The 17,960-nt window shown below is 41.6% G+C and overlaps 1 protein-coding gene across 2 annotated transcripts in view; it reads right to left on the bottom strand.

Annotated features, from left to right (window-relative positions):
* lamc1 (laminin, gamma 1) overlaps positions 1–17,960 on the bottom strand; it is a 192,152-nt gene that overhangs the window by 112,669 nt on the left and 61,523 nt on the right. For both annotated transcript variants that reach the window (XM_069938200.1, XM_069938198.1), the window contains exon 2: positions 16,898–17,202. In XM_069938200.1, coding sequence (XP_069794301.1) covers positions 16,898–17,202 — 305 coding nt within the window. The remainder of the gene's footprint in view (positions 1–16,897; positions 17,203–17,960) is intronic.

The raw sequence follows: 17,960 nt of genomic DNA, 5'->3' as shown, positions 1-17,960 counted from the left end.
CATATATGATGTTCTATTAACAGGTATAAATTTGTGCAGAGAAAAATCAAATTATTCTAACAAAAACACAAGCTGGATGAACTATCTAAAAAAAGTGCAAAAAATGTTTTCAATGGAAGTTCCAAAGAAGGGCTTGGCTATGAATTTCAATACTGAGAAAGTAAACAAAACAAAACAGTGCATTTACCATTCTGTTATTTTCAGAATGAAACACTTCCAGGTGCATGTCATAAAATTTTTCTTTTCAATATTTTTATTAACATTGAAATTTCGCATCGAACAATACAGAGTACATATGGATGTACAGGTATGTTAAAATTTAAAAGGATACATTACACTTAAATCATATCATTTCATCTAAGGTACTCCACATTTTAATCAAACAGATTATATTGATAATACATTATTTTATTCCACTATCAAGAATGAAGCTGTTTGGCCAAAATAAGACAGAATTCTTATCAGTGATAAATTTATTTTGGCCAAACAGCTTCATTAGTCAACACTTCTACCTTTATAACAAATCAAAGATTATAAAATTAACTGCCAAAATGTTTGGCCTGGAAGTCAGCCTGAAGAAAACTGAGGTCCTCCATCAGCCAGCTCCCCACCATGACTACCAGCCCCCCCACATCTCCATCGGGCACACAAAACTCAAAACGGTCAACCAGTTTACCTATCTTGGCTGCACCATTTCATCAGATGCAAGGATCGACAATGAGATAGACAACAGACTCGCCAAGGCAAATAGCGCCTTTGGAAGACTACACAAAAGAGTCTGGAAAAACAACCAACTGAAAAACCTCACAAAGATAAGCGTATACAGAGCCGTTGTCATACCCACACTCCTGTTCGGCTCCGAATCATGGGTCCTCTACCGGCACCACCTACGGCTCCTAGAACGCTTCCACCAGCGTTGTCTCCGCTCCATCCTCAACATCCATTGGAGCGCTTACACCCCTAACGTCAAAGTACTCGAGATGGCAGAGGTCGACAGCATCGAGTCCACGCTGCTGAAGATCCAGCTGCGCTGGATGGGTCATGTCTCCAGAATGGAGGACCATCGCCTTCCCAAGATCGTGTTATATGGCGAGCTCTCCACTGGCCACCGTGACAGAGGTGCACCAAAGAAAAGGTACAAGGACTGCCTAAAGAAATCTCTTGGTGCCTGCCACATTGACCACCCCAGTGGGCTGATAACGCCTCAAACCGTGCATCTTGGCGCCTCACAGTTTGGCGGGCAGCAACCTCCTTTGAAGAAGACCGCAGAGCCCACCTCTCTGACAAAAGGCAAAGGAGGAAAAACCCAACACCCAACCCCAACCAACCAATTTTCCCTTGCAACCGCTGCAATCGTGTCTGCCTGTCCCGCATCGGACTTGTCAGCCACAAACGAGCCTGCAGCTGACGTGGACTTTTTACCCCCTCCATAAATCTTCGTCCGCGAAGCCAAGCCAAAGAAAAGAACATTACACTTAAATCATATCATTTCATCTAAGGTACTCCACATTTTAATCAAACAGATTATATTGATAATACATTATTTTATTCCACTATCAAGAATGAAGCTGTTTGGCCAAAATAAGACAGAATTCTTATCAGTGATAAATTTATTTTGGCCAAACAGCTTCATTAGTCAACACTTCTACCTTTATAACAAATCAAAGATTATAAAATTAATTAAAAAAGGATCCCCACAGTGTTTGAAAATTTGAATTCAAATTGGAAATTGAGCAGCTAATCTTCTCTAAGTGTAAACATGACATGACATCATGTAGCCACTGAGTATGATTAGGCGGGTAATGTCCCTCCATCTGATGTTTGAGAGCTGCAAGACATGAAAAAAATGGCTTACATTTTTACTCTTACATGCATATTTTGTAACAAAAATTTCTTATGAATATTAAGTTAATATGTAATAATGCTTATTCATGCAAGTCATTTTTAAACCACTAATTTGTATTAGTTTCAATAATCAAAAAAGTACACATATAGCTGCCAAATATTTTTAAATCCTGACTGATTTTCTGTGCCAATCTCTGCCTAAAGAAGCTCTAGAAGCTGTCTCATTAAATATATTTAAGATACAGTAATATAGATTTTTGCATCATAGGGGGAATTAAGGGTTATGGGGGAAAGGCAGATCAGCTGCGATCTCAGTGAATGTGGGAGCAGGCTAATTGAATGACTCCTCCTCTTGCTTCTGATGTGTTCTCTTCAGGAACACTGCTGCCACTGGTCTCTGCAGATACCTGCACCATTGCAGTGTACATGGCCGAGTGTATGATGCAGGAAGCAACTTGATGCAAAGCTGCCTCCTGTGGCAGGGCGAGGCCAAGGGACCTACAGCTCTGCTGCTCCCTGTCCCACCCTCCGCTCTCCTCTTTCCCGTCACTGGCAAGATGGGGAAGGAGCTGCTGGGAGCAGAGACTGGGATATAGGACAGTCTAACCTCATGCTGCCTGACCTCTGACAGAACTTTCAATGATGCAGCCAACTCCAGCTCTGTCATGGCAGTGCCTGGAGGAGGTCTGCAATGAGGACCTTCTCCAGCCTCTCTTCCCCATCTCTGTCATCTTGCTTCCCCCCCACTCAGACTCCCTAAACAGACTCCCTGCCTCTGGGGCAGGCCATGCCCCATCGGAGCTATCCTGCCCAGCCCTGGCTTTCCGACCCCTGCAGAGGATGCTCAGCTTTATCGGACCCTCCCACCAAATAACCCACATTTGTTCTGCTGTGGTGTGGCTTGGCCCAAGCAAGGAGGATCTGACTCAGGTTTGCTCGCTCTGCTTCTCTGCAGGGATTACTCCAGTGCCCATTCCCTGTTCCCTCTCCTTGTCACGGAGCCAAGGCTATGGCCATCCCGGAACCCCCTAGTCTGGCTGCATTGATTCCAAGCAACCCAGGGTAGCATTAGGAGCACTGGTATCTCCTCCAACAACATATTTTTGCTAGCCACATGATACATGTCAAAGAAGTGAGCAGCACTTTGGTCACCCTGCAATATGGTGTTTACCTTTGGGGATGGTAGCAATGACAATTGATTGCAGTAGAACAATACTGGTTTCTTCAATCTACATTTAAAAATAATATGGACAAGGGCACTCCCATGCCTGCCACTAATACAAGGAAGGAGTCTGTCAGGAGTTTGTACAGTAAAAGTCCAAATCCTGATGCCAGAAATCCAGACCACCCAAGAATCTGGACTTTTCGGAAACTCTCAAACTTTTTAAATTTGTGTGCATGAATGCATAAGTGCCACAGATGCACAGAAGTCACAGAAACGAGTGAATAATTTTTTTTGCTCTTGGTATTTTATTTGAAAAAAAATGTTTTGTTAATAAACAAATCAAAATTTACCTGTTCGTCTCTTCTTTATTCTCCATAAATTTGAATTTTAAAAGTACTGCCCAAGAATCTGGACCAACCCAACTTCCAAGCATTCTCCCTGTGACTGTATGGGTTTCCTTTGGGTGCTCCAGTTTCCGAGAGCACTCCAAAGATTTATGGGTTAGTCGGTTAATTGGCCACATTTGTGTAACTGGGCAGTGCAGGATTATGGGCCAGAAGGACCTGTGACCATGCCTTAACTTTATAGTATATTTAAATATTACATTAATTGGAAACATTTTAAATGTTTTCCTGCAGTATGTTGTATGGGTGGGACATGGAGGGATTTTTCAAATCAGCTTGGTCATCTTGAACACCAGCAACAATGCAGATAATATACCAGAACTTAAACAAAACTGCAGCTTGTCTAAAGAAAAAAACATGGTGTTTTTAAAAAAAAAATCAAATTAAGTGTCATACTCTTACTTTAATTTTTCAAATAAAAGCACACTATAAACTTTAATGACAAAAGTAAACTGAAATTTCTCCTCAAATATTCATTAAATGTGTAATTTTATGAAAACCAATGCAGTAAGCATCAAAGACTATATGCAGCACAGCCAAGCATAGATCACATGAAATAAGGAGAGAAGAAATACATAATGGCCTGGATTTTGTGAAAATTAAAATCCCAAAGTTGATCACAGTTTTTATTTTATTGCCCTTGGATCCCTGCAGAATCTCAAGGCCAAAGCAGCCAGCTCCAAGTTGAGTTCTCACAAGAAACACTTATGTCCAGTCTTTCTTTGGACATCAAGATGAACAAATACAGTTTACTGCTATACTGAAAATTATGGATCAATGAAATGTTAATTTAAACCAGTTGAGTTAAATTTTATAAAAATAAAGGTTAGTGCGAAGGATATCTAGAACTTCATGGTATTTTTATATAGCTATTTAAAGACTGAATAGTTGTAAAGCAAATGATGATAGTATTGGAAAACAATGAGCAAGTTATAACACTAGAGGTGGACTGCAGAGTTAATGGATTGAGGAGTGATGCCCAATAACTTTGCACGCAACACAAATGTAATAATTTTTAGATATCAATGAGTTACACAAAACAAAATATTCCTGAACATCTTCCCCTTTCTTCCATTTCCCTCCTTGCTTTTCATTGAGATCACTTCCACTGTGACTCCCTTAGCCACTCATCCCTTATGATCAATCACCATCCTGGTACCTACCTGTGATAGTGACAGATTATATTGTATGTTTTAAAAGGAGATAAATTGTGGCAGGTTTTTTTTAGTGTAGGTCACATACAAACACTTCAAAACAGACCTCATTTAAAATGCCAGAACTCTGCTCAAGCCAGACAGTTCAGGCTCCGAGTGACTTTGCAATAACTTTGAAGAGTGCCTATAAGGACTTCACAAGTAGGTGTTAATTGGACATGCTGTGAAGTAATGGATTATTGTTTTGGAAAGCAACAGATGAATGAACTTGGAAAATTAGGTCCGGTGCCACAGTCTGTCTGAGTGCAGTTGGCTGTTCTAAGAGGGTCATGTGGTTTTCTCTGAGTGTGAGAGAGAGAGAGAGAGAGAGAAAAATTCAGTTCTACAGTTCAGCAGCAGCAACTGGGATTGGAACAGGACAATCTGGCAAGTTTGTGGAAAAACTCCATTTTGAAAACAGGCTACGAGTTCTTAGTGCAGCCTGGTCAAAGCCCTTGTGCTCCATACAAGAGGAGATGGCTGGCTGCATAATGTTTCACTTGAAATAAGGGAAACAAAAAGGAACTCTGTGGTGACCTGAAAGAAAGAGGTTATCATCTGGAAAACCCTGATGGGGCAAGTTTCTTCACCAAGACACTGAAGTGGCTGATCTGAAGGAACCAGCAACAAATCTCTCTGAAAACCAACAAGAACCTTCTTGAGCGGTAATCAATTACATTTCAAGCACCAGCCAAATGCCAGCTCAGGCTCGAAACCATAGACTTCCAGGGCCACAAGATTAACAGGCTTGGAGCAACACCATTGCCGGAGAAGGTAGAGGCCATCAGGCACTTCACCAAACCTCACATGATGAAGAGTCTAAAAGAATTCGCCGGTATGATCAACTTCTACCACGATTTCATACCAGCAGTGGCCCACATCATGTGCCCCTTTTCACATTAATGGCAGGAAGAAGAAAGAAATCACCTGGGACAAGGAAGGCGAAAGAGGCACTGGGCAACGTCACATTGCTGGTGCACCCCAGAACAGATGCCCTGACAGCCCTCAAGGTGGATGCATCCAGCACGGCAGTTGGAGATTAGTTAGTTGAGACAATGGCAGCTTCTGGCTTTTTTCAGCAGGCACCTTCAACCACCCGAGCTGAAATACAGCTCCTTTGTACCTCGCGGTCCAACACTTCCATTACTTTCTGGAAGGAAGACAATTCAAAGTCTTTATGGACCGTAAACTTTTGCATTTAATAAAGTGTTGAACCCATGGTCAGCTTGGCAGCAGAGGCACCTGTCATAAGTGTCAGAATTTACCATTGAAATCGAGCACATAGCCAAGAAAACCAATATGATGGTTGATGTTTTATCATGACCAACAGTGCAAAGCATACAGACCCTATCCCAGGGGACAGACTATGCAACCTGGCAGAAGTGTAGCAGGCGGACCCAGAGATATCAGCATATAGGACCGTGGTGTCAGGACTCCCACCTGGAAGACATCCTGGTAGGTCCAGATAACACAGAACTCCTCTGCGATGTATCCACCGGCCACCCCCGCCCCATAGTACCTGCAGACTGGAGGAGACATCTTTGATGCGGTACACAACTTGCCATACCCAGCCATCGGGACAACCGTTCGCATGATAGCCAGCAGGTTCATGTGGCATAATCGCCAGAAGCAGTTTAGCCAGTGTGGCCAGAACCTACACAAATGTGCCAGACGTCAAGAGTCCAACAGCACACAAGGCACTGCCCCCACCCCCAGTAATTTGATCCAACACGAAGGTTCAGCCACATACACGTAGACATTGTGAGAACACTGCCATGTGTCCCGTGGGGCACGATACCTATTGACAATAGTCAATCGCTTCATAAGATGGCCAGATGCTGTCTCAAAGACAGAGACAGCAATGGAGGTCTGCATCAGAGCCCTGATAAACACTTGGGTGGAAGGGTTTGGAGTCCCAAACTTACAACCAGATAGAGATGCACAGTTCACCTCAAGCCTGCGGACAGTGCTGGCAAACCTACTAGGGATGCAGCTCCACCATACCACCCCCAAATAAACGAGCTGGTGGAGCCATCCCATAGACACCTAAAAGCAGCACTGATGGCTCGGCTCAAGGGTCACAACTGGACAGTTGAGCTTCTGTGGGTCCTGTTGGGGATCCGTATAGTCCTCAAAGAATACCTAAATGCCTCAGCAGCAGAGCTAGTGTACAGCGCACCTTTGGTCATTTGTGCCCGGTACTAAAGACCCAGATCAGCCACCCACAGCAACCCAGGAGAAGCTCAAGGAAAGACTGGGTACCCTGGCCCCAGTGCCACCCTCACAGCATGGGCAAACAAAAACTTCCATCCCCAAGGACTTGAGGGCCTGCAAGTACGCAGGGGAGCACACCAGGCACTGTTACATGACCATATGAAGGACTGTACAAGGTGATCAGGCACAATGGGTCAACATGTGTGCTGAACAAAGGCACGAAAGAAGTGATTTACTGTTGACTGCCTCAAACCAGCACACCTGGGTGCCTGCCACCACGTCACAGTGGCAGGCCGCCCAAGCAAAGGTGGATCACAACTAAAGACGACAGTGTCCGTATTGTCAATTCTTGGGGGAAGGGGGTGTAGTGTAGCAGTCTGCTATCTGGTAAGCGAACTGGCACTCAAAATGGCGGACCAACACTGTGAGCATGGAAAGCCTTTGCCAGGAGCTTGCAGGGCAAGACCCATGGCCAATCAAAGGCCAGCTCACCGATGACATCATATCCACCTGCAGTGGTGGGAATACTGAGCCCAGAGGCTGGAAGTTGGGTCTATAAAATCAGGGCTGGGGAGATCAATGAATCAGTCTGGACTTCACTTACACCTGCTTCTGTGTCGTTCTTCTCTCGTTCTGTAGTCGTGCCTCGCTACAGGGTCATGGAAAATATACAGATTAATAAGGTAGCACTGGCTATTTTAAAGAGAATCAAGGTGGATACATCTCCGAGTCCTGACAAGATATTCCTTGGAACCTTGGTGGAGGTTAGTGTACAAATAATGGAGGCTTTGACAGAAATATTTAAAATGTCATTAGCTACGGGGCAGGTGCCGAAGGATTGGAGGGTGGCTCATGTTGTTCCACTGTTTAAAAAAAAAGGCCCCAAAATTATAGGCCTGCGAGACTGATGTTGGTGGCAGGTAAATTAATGGAGAGTGTTCTTAGAGATGGCATATACAATAATTTGGATAGACAGGGATTGATTAGGATTAGTCAACATGGTTTTGTGTGTGGTAGATCAAGTTTAACAAATCTTGAGTTTTTCGAGGAGGTTACTAAGAAGGTTGATGAGGGGAAGGCTGTGGACTATATGGACTTTAGTAAGGCCTTCGAAAAGGTTCTGCATAAGAGGTTAGTTAGGAAGGTTCAAGCGTTAGGTATTAATGTTGAAGTAGTGAAATGGACTCAACAATGGTTGGATGGGAGATGTCAGAGAGTAGGGGTAGAAAACTGTTTGTCAAATTGGAGGCCAGTGACTAGTGGAGTGCCTCAGGGATCAGTACTAGGTCCATTGTTGTTTGTCATAAATATTAATGATCTAGATGATAGGGTGGTAAATTAATTAGTAAGTATGCAGATGATACGAAGATTGGTAGTGTTGTGGACAGTGAAGGTTTTCAAAGCTTGCAGTGGGATATAGGACAGTTAGAAGAGTGTGCTGAAGGATGGCAGATGGAGTTTAATAGTGCTACATTTTGGTAGGACAAGTCAGCAAAGGTCATACAATTGAGGAGTGCAGTAGAACAAAGGGATTTAGGGTACATAATTCCCTGAAAGTGGAGTCACATGTAGATAGGGTAGTGAAGAAAGCATTGGTATCTTGGCCTTCATAAATCAGAGTATTGAGTATAGGAGTTGGGATATCATGTTGAAGTTGTATACGGCATTGGTGAGGCCAAATTTGGAATATTGTGTGCAGTTTTGGTCGCTGAATTATAGGAAGATTTACAAGAATGTTGCCTAGGTTTCAGGGTTTGAATTACAGGGAAAGGTTAAACAGGCTTGGACACTATTCCCTGGAGCATAGAAGATTGAAGGGTGATTTGATAGAGGTATTTAAAATTATGAGGGGGACAGATAGAATAATGTGGACAGGCTTTTTTGATTGAGAGTGGGGGAGTTTCAAACAAAAGGACATGCTTTGAGATTGAAGGAGGAAAAAGTATAGGGGAAATCTGAGGGGGAATTACTTCACTCAGAGGGTGGTGGGAGAGTGGAATGAGCTTCTGGCAAAAGTGGTAGACACAGGCTTGATTTGAATATTTAAGGAAAAGTTGGATAGGAATATGGACGAGAGAGGTATGGAGGGTTATGGGCTGGGTGCAGGTCAATGGGACTAGATGAGAAAAGGTGTTCAGCATGGACTAGAAGGGCCAAACTGGCCTGTTTCTGTGCTGCAATGTTATATGGTTAGATCTGATTTTTCCCTTCTTGAAGTCAACAATCAGCTCCCTGGTTTTGGTAACAAATTGCATCAATTCCACATTAGATTAAAATAATAAATACCACTAATCTTCACAAAAGTATCTGACAAAATAAAAAGGAACAGCTGCATCTAAGAAAAGGCTCGCAATCTACTTGTACACACTAAAATAGTTTCTCTTTTAGAAACTAAAACTGATCCATGGTCTGACATGGGATGGAGTGGTGGTCAAATTTCTCACTTGCCTTTTGAGCTCTTTCCTCAAGAGCTCCTTGTGCTATAATTGCCAGTGTTCTGACAGGGTGCCAAACCAAATCATCTGCTATTTCACATATTACGTACCACTTTAAGGCTATTTACACTCAGTGATGCAAATAAAAAGCTCAGATTAGTTTTCATTTCCCCTTTCAGAATTCAGTAGAGTGAACCGTATCTTCAAGATAAGCGTCTCCTCCACTGCAAGTGTGAAATCACAGCCGCACTAAGTATATACTATGCCGTTATATTAGTCAAAAGAACAGGTAGAACGCTTATGCCAATTCTTTCACTAATGGAGCAGAAAGTACTTAAAAGTGAATGAACAGATTTAAATTTAAAAATTTCCTATCACAATCTCCATTCACATATAAAAATTTCCTCAATTACAGCTCTGGCAAAATATTGCAAACCCCCCTCCCCCCCCCCCCCCCCACCCACCACTATAGAAATCTCTGAGAGTGCGATTCTAAATTAAGGATTTATGATATTTAAAAAAAAAACTACAGGTAATTTGAAGATTAATCCAGATTAGACCATAATTGTCTATTACCTATTTACCTGCATGTTCCTACAAAAGGTAACCATTTGTACCTTATTTCATACCGACTATGATTCTGAACTCTTCCTCATTCATCCTACCATCACTCCCATTCCTTTCCAAATTTTACATTCACCCCGATCATCCAATCTACTCGATTCCCACCTTTTTGTCTCTTAACAATTATCAATGCCTTATTAATTCTTTCAGTCATTCTGAGCTCAATGGTACAAATATTGTCCAATTACTGAAACCTACTGCTTCCATATTTGTTCATCCTTTCTAAGGCATTATGTCCCTGTATAGCAATCTCTTGAATTTTATAGAATAAATTGAAACAATTTAGAATTCTGAATGAAAAGTGTGAAACAGCATAGAAAGATACTCAACATACCAAAAGACTCCTTCCATTGAGCAGAAGGCTTAAGAGGGTGAAAGCATGCACAGTTTCTTCCCTAGTCATCAAGCCCCTGAATGAACCCCCATGACAGAGTGAACATGTTGCACTTGTTGGTGCTAATTCATTTTCCTTTTCATTGTCATTCTATAATCTGTAAATTGCGTTCTTTATATGGATGTATCAATGTTAAAGATAACCAGTTAGTCTCTTTGCAAAATAACCCTTTTCACTGTACTGGGTATTAAATGTTAAGAATGCAAAAGTTAGTCATTACAAATGTAGTACATTATAGTTGCTATGGAGTACAAAGAAATTTAAGGAAACCCTTCAAAAATGATTTTACACTATATCACCTTTGCTTAGCAAAAATATTTTTCTGAAATTAGAGCACGTTATGAAGTAAAATTAAAAACACAATGTTGGGAGAAATTCAGCAGGTCAGGCAGTTGTCCTTAATATAGTAAAGGTAAAAATACATAACTGACTTTTCGGGAGCCCTTCAAGGTATGGGAAAATAGCAGAAGGCGAATTCAAAATGCAAATAAATGCCTTTATTATGCTTTTTTACACAGCCACTTCATTCTCTGCTATTATTCGCTTTTTCTCAGAACGCACGCGCTTTAAAAAGCATGGAACTGGAATGGTTGTGCCATTCCAATCCCATCTTTTCTTTGCCAAGACCTCTAGTAATTTTCCCAAAACACCTGCTGTATAAACTACATTGCAGGCATTCCAGGGCCAACTCAGGTCATGTGTATTGTGTACTGTAATTTTCTTAGTAATTGTGTACCATAATTTATTTTTACTGCTGTCTCCCATGGCTCACTGTCCCGGCGGTCAGCTGCCTACTCCCTGTTGCTGTGGGCCCCTAAGCCTAAACATAATATTAACCCTACCCCCAAAACCCTTTGTGTTTGAGGATGGATTACAATAAGTAACTGAAGAGCATGAGTTGCCGGAATCTTGCTCCAGTGCTTTAATTACTGTAGTTCCGATAAAAGATCGAGATCTGTTGCAAGTGTCTTCATATAGACCTATTTCTCTACTGAATGTAGACAATAAAATTATAGCAAAAGTGTTAGCAAATTGACTTACCCCACCAGAACCGCAACTACAGCCCTAACCTTAACCCTATCCCAAATCCCACACCTAATCCCAAGGTGTGAATATAAGGTAACCCACTATGAAGACTATAATCCTACCCCAGGACATATCAAAATGCACAAGTACCAGAAAGGAAATAAGGCACTGATCCCATTGAGAGCTAGAAACAGGCATAGGGAAACCAGTCAGGAGATCAGTGAACACAAGAGGGATGATTATTCTGCTGTGACAAACTAACATGAACCCTAACCCTAGATTTGACACTAGGCCTGCCAGCTTGTGAGCAAGTTGGTCTGTGGGTTTGTCCTCAGTTTGAACAGTCGGAAACCCACTGACAGTCTGTCACCAACCCCCAACGATAGGTTGGGTGATTAGTAAGGGATACTTAAGGTTAAACCTGAGAGGAGAGAAAAAGTTTGAAATCCACTTATTTCAATCACTACTTGCACTAGATTTTCCCACACTCCTTTATACATTGTCTTATTAATTTGAGCACATTTTCCCCCACACTTTATTAATTGAGCATCTGTGTGCTTTATTCTCCCTGATTTTCCCATGCTCTTCCAAACCCTTGTGTCCAGACTTGTCTTTCACGAACCTGACACTTTCTCAACACAATGACCAGCGTGGGGACCGACAGCATTACTGTTAGCGCTACTCACCACTAACACCCTAATTTCAACCTGCCATATAAAACTGGGTGAATATTATTGAGCTAATTTTTGGGGAAAACAGTCAGTCCAACATCCCATCAATAAGGTATTTTATACGTGTCAATAGACACAAACACTGTTGAGTTACATGTCCTACCCCTTTTGTTCACAGAATGCTAGTAGACTGTATAAAATGACGGACCAATACGAAGATTTGCAGGTTTTGGTCATACCAACGCAAACGACCAATATCAGGATCTTGGAGGCGCCTCATAAAGGAAAAAAAATTACACGGAAGCAGTGTAAAAAAACATAATTGACTAAATATCTCTGTTTAAAAACAAGGAACTGCAGATGGTGTGAAACATGAACATCTGCAGACACTGTGTTATGGTAAAAATACAAAAATGCTGGAGGAACTCAGCAGGCCATGCAGCATCCATAGGAGGTAGAAGGTCCTTTCATGCCCTTACATTGGGAGACTTATCTTCTTGAATGCGCCTTAGCCGACTCCAGGGCATCAACTGCAATCCCTGCTAGGGAAGGATTATCAGCAGAGCGTTGCACTCTGCCACCTCACGAATGTACAGCCGCTGCAAGCAGCTGGTTGGGGCAGGCTGATGACGTCGTCAGCCTACGACCCATCTCCCCACTCACCCCTCTCCCTCCTTGATCCTCTCAAGGCAGGGGCGGTCAGCAGGAGCTGTCAGGGCGGGGGCCGTCAGGGGGCAGCCGGTGTGGATTGTGACAGCCCCGCCCGCTGCTCCAGCATCTCACCAGGCCGCTTTGGCCTTCAGGGCTCTCCTCTCTACAGCTCAAAACAATGCAACCCAGAATCCCCTACACAGCTGGAACTGTTCTGGGTAGGGAAGACAGCCATTGCTCTCCCACGTAGTTATGACAGGTGGCGCTATGGCACCAGTTGCCCCACCTCCATTGGCTACAGAAGGCACTACGAGACACCATTCAACATGAATGGATGCAGGAGCAGCCTTTTATGGCTGCTCCAAGAAAGGCAAGTTTTATGTTTTCCCTCTGGGCTTGTAGCCGGCCTCCAGGTGGAGACCTGGCATGAAAGGGCCTAGAGATAGATAACGAGCATTTTGGGCCTCGAGTCCTTCTGCAAGTTATGAAGAAAAAAAGAACAAACAGGCACTCCAGAAAACTTGCTGCTGTCATGAGCAAAGAGGAGCTGGAAGGACTTGGGTTAGGTAAAGAGAAATGGACAGTCAATGTTTCTAGTCAGGACAGCTGATCGACATGTTCTCCCCATCAAAGACACCATGATCACCACTGCACCACCACCCCCCACCCTTCCTTCAGCCTTACATCAGAAAACGGGGAGACCATCCTCCGTCTGAAAAGGAGAAGCAGAAGAGATGGCCCACGGAGCGATGATCACGGTGGCAGACCAGTGAGAGGGGATCTGTGGCTGAAAGACCAATGCATGCGGTGGGCTGCTGGTGACTTGATGCAAGGAACCCACAGAGGCAAAGGGCTGCTGGAGAATGCTGTCGAGAGACTCATGCCAGGCTGCGGACTGCTGGAGACTGGCTGATGGGATACAAGTTATTGGAACCAGGATGCGAAGAACTGGAGGTGAATCTACGGACAGGGTGACTCGGTGGGGGGTGGGGGTGACTCGGTGGGGGTGAGGGGGAAAACGGGACTCTCTTTTGTTTCTCTTTCAGTAGCCCTTTTCACATTGGCTAACCAGTAAATTGGCTGTTCAACAAACCAGTTAAAAGAAGCCATTTTTGCCATTCACAATGGACAAATGTTAAACGGTTCTCTGCATTTTTTCACACCCACCACCAGGCAACCCTGGTGACATCTGAGTGATGCATCTGAATAATCTTGAATTTAAACAAAATTAATCATCTCTAATTATAAAAATAATTAAGCATTATGTATAGCACAGTATGAGTCTTCAGCCCCTGTTAATGTGCTGACCTATATAAATGAAGGTCCATGGGAAAATGACAGTGGCAATAAAACACACATGCACAGAATTTATAAAGACTGTGGGAAAGTCGCAGATAGAGAAAGTGATGGTGGACCTGCCTTCCCAGAATTCCTTGTGGCAGAGAAATGGCTGTATGCACAGAGCCCTCATTAAGGGGTTTCTCTGCCACATGGAATTCTGGGAGGGCAGGTCACCCATCAATCTCTCTCTCTCTCTCTCTCTCTCTCTCTCTCTCTGCAACTTTCCCACTGTCTTCATAAATTGTGTACCTATGTGTTTTATTGCCTTTTAAGTTCCTCTATTTATGCATTAATTTTGTTTAAATACTTGATAATACATTGATCAGCATTTAGTAAATTGAATACAAAGTTTATACCTTATTTTTAATCATTTGTTTCCTTCACATTCTTGCACACCCACAAAAACGACATCAACGCGTCACTCCTTTGACCCCATTCGCACAGGGCTAATCAGCACAAAGGCATCAGATGACCCCAGGGATGATACAACCTACCTAGGCAGTCCATCCCTTACGTGATTTGATGCCTGCATGTCGATTCCCAAGTGTTAACACTGGCCCCTTAACTGGTATGATTGGCCGTTAATTACTAGGATATGGCGCCAGTATGATGACTGTAAGAGGCGCTTCAGGCAATTTCTGCCGATGGATAATCTGTCTGCCTTACAGCAAGCAAAAGCAATTTCATGTAATATGACACTGTTTTATTACAATCTCAATAAATTCAATCTTGAATTTTTAAGTTTTCTTTTGTCTCCCTTTCAGATCTGACAAGTCTCTGAATTAAAGCTTTGACTCTGCTTCTATTTCCATAAATGCTGCCTGACTTGCAGTGTACTCCAGGATTTTGTCTTTGGACTTCCAGCATCTGCAGTTTTTTTTTGATGGAAAGAAACTGCCACCAAATTATCAATGCTTTGTGGTTGTACATTTGACACTCTAGTCTCAAACACCACTATGATGGACAACTGAAAGTATCCTTTTTTTTTTAAAAAAAACAGGTGAATGTCCCAACTTAAAATACAAACAAATTTATTAAACCTTGAAAAGTCTTTGACTTAGAATATACAGAATAGACTACCATCAATCACAACGGTTATATTTTTACACCACTGCAGTATTTTATAGTGAATCGGGAACTATCTGGCACATTGTAGAAGATACTGGGGTATTTCCACAAAAGGGAAAAGCCTGAGGTTTCACAGCCTATTAGCAATGCAGGTGGTAATTTACCATTCAACATAATTTTTCCATACTGAAGCTGTCATTTCCTGTCCGGAAACAACTAGAACAACATTACAAAAACAATCAGGAATGAAACAAAGGAATAGCTGGGAATGCATCCAACTACCATTTTTTTTCAGTAAACGTCGACAATAAAAATTGTTTCCAGACATAAATTAGGTCCCAGCTCTATCAGTCTCCTTTGAGAAATTGATTCAAAGACTGGCAGTAAATAACTCGTTTTCAATGTAATATAATAACAGCAAATATCTAAAAGTTAAAGAGCTGAAATATTAAACCTATGCCCCTGAATCATCTGCCAGCTATTTTTCTGATTTTTAAGCCAAACAGGAGTGACTTTAAAATGTTTAGAGCTGTACTATAAATAGACAAAGACGATGCCTTGACCAATAACCTACAAGTAAGTTGCGTTCTGGTCAACAATGCAGTCTAGTTTCGAAGGCATTTCCTTCAGGATACCTCTCGTGTTTTGTATTATGATTTGAGATTTCTAAGTTAATTTAAATGAGTCACACAATCCTTTATCACTCAACTTCAGGCAGTTTCCAAGTTCTGTCATGGTTCCATGCTTGAGAACCACTCATAAGCCAATTTCTTCGTTACGGTAGTCAGAATTAGCACTTTTCCAAAGCTACTCAAATTGTATCGCTCTGCATACACTTGTATTTAATTTCATTATCACCTAAACACTGTCAATAATTAAGATATAATATATTGTGTATCCAGTAATTAATACCATGGAATATTTTATTATTACTAGCTTGAAAAATGCTTTTAAAACGCACGAGAGAATTAGCATAAAATCAGATTTTTGTAAGTCAGATCATTTGTAACCCAGAGCCCTTGAATACACATTTTCAAAACCTTCTGGATTTTTAAAAATGAAAAAAAATGCACCCTTCCAGCAGTAATTCATGTGGAAATATGTGTTAAATCATCCTACTCCGGCATTAATTAAAACAAGTTAGTGAAAGAGGAATGGAGAGTTAATATTTCAGACAAAGGATCCTGTGGGCTACAAAGCCATCAATTTGTATGGCTAGTGCAGTTTCTCTTCGACATGTTATGTCAATACTTAGCATCTCTAAACTTTTCTTTTTATTTTAATAGTTTCAGCATCGGCAGTACTTTTCTTCCCTAAATGATCTTTTAGATAAACCACAGAGGTCTGTTATTTTATTCATCATTATTCAACCACAATCCAAGTAGCAGATAAAGAAACATTAATTTCTTCATAGAGCAGAAAAACATGTCCCATACAATGCCAATAATGATACCAGAATGGACAGTTGGGAGAAAGGATCCTATAGAGATAGAAAGCAAGACAGGCAAAGCTTCATCTTATTATTAAACAATTTTTTTTTCCATGGTTAATTGACTGTGTGGCTATTGAATATGGATGGGAAGCATCACCTCTAATGGCCAAGCGGCTGCTGGAGTTCAAAGTTTATGCTGAGGTGCTGTGAAACCAGGATTCAGCACAGGTCAAATCTTTCAGGGGAGGATGAGGAAATGGGCAGATCAACATTATTGACAATATGAAGCTTTTAAAATAGATTTAAATGCTTTTCGTACCAATAACAGCAATTTTGACTTTTTTTAAATTCAAGACTATAGCTTTTAAAGTATATCTTGTAAAAAATCATTATAAATTTACAAGTAATTTTTAAAAATTATTATTCTACTATACCTGTAGTACAGGACTATTATCAAAGTTGTAAGCACTGGGCCTCCCTTCCAAAGTAGAAAAGGCCACATTTCCTCCAGTGAGGGGTGATATATCACTAAATTCATCTGTGCACAGTGCTTGTTGTTCATCATCTCCTGTTCTTATAAAGCCGCGATTGATTTTCTGATAGGTTTTTTCACAAGATCCACTGTAATACTGGTAAGGTATCCAAGGTCCATCTTCTATTGTTCGTTTAAAAATAGCAAAGCTCTCAGGTCGACTTGTGTGGAATTTCAGTCTTACATATGTAATATCAAATGCTTTACCTGCAACAGAAATAAAAACATTTTTGCTGGTTACTTTATGTGCTTCCATTTGATAATTTAAAAGACCACAGTTTTTAAAGAGACCATCTGCATGTTCAATTCACAACCTAGTTTTACTTTTGGAGCTGAGAATTATGGCAGCCAATGCAAGATCATCAAAACAGCAAATGAGATCGATGGAATTCAAGGTGGACAAGAATGACAGCAGATGCTGGAAAACTGGAGCAACACACAAAATGCTAGAGGAACTCAGCAGGTGAGGAGGCATCTATTGAAGACAATAAGCAGTTGACATTGGCTGAAAACCCTTCACCCAGACTGGAAAGAATGAAAGCAGAATAAAAAGGTGGAGAGGTGGTGGGGGGGTGGGGGAGATGGGCAGGGAAGAAGGCAGGGTGGAAATAAATGGGATTAATACAAGAAGATAGGAGGTAATAGGAGGAAGAGACAGAGTTAAAGAAGATCCACTCTGATAGGAGAGGACAGTAGATCCTGGAAAGAAGAGCAGCTGCAATGTTAAAAGAGGAGATGTAGGATAGGGACCTGGGGGATCAGCGCATATATATATATATATATACACACACACACACACATATATATACACACACACACACACACATATATACACACACACATATATACACACACACACATATATACACACACACACATATATATATATATATATATATATACACACATACATACATACATATATATATATAAATAAATAAATAATCACTCGCACGCACGCACAT

Source organism: Narcine bancroftii, chromosome 5 (genome assembly GCF_036971445.1).
Source record: "Narcine bancroftii isolate sNarBan1 chromosome 5, sNarBan1.hap1, whole genome shotgun sequence".
Taxonomy (NCBI): domain Eukaryota; kingdom Metazoa; phylum Chordata; class Chondrichthyes; order Torpediniformes; family Narcinidae; genus Narcine; species Narcine bancroftii.
The sequence above is the reverse complement of the archived record's forward strand: the minus strand, read 5'-3'. Positions and strand labels throughout refer to the sequence as shown.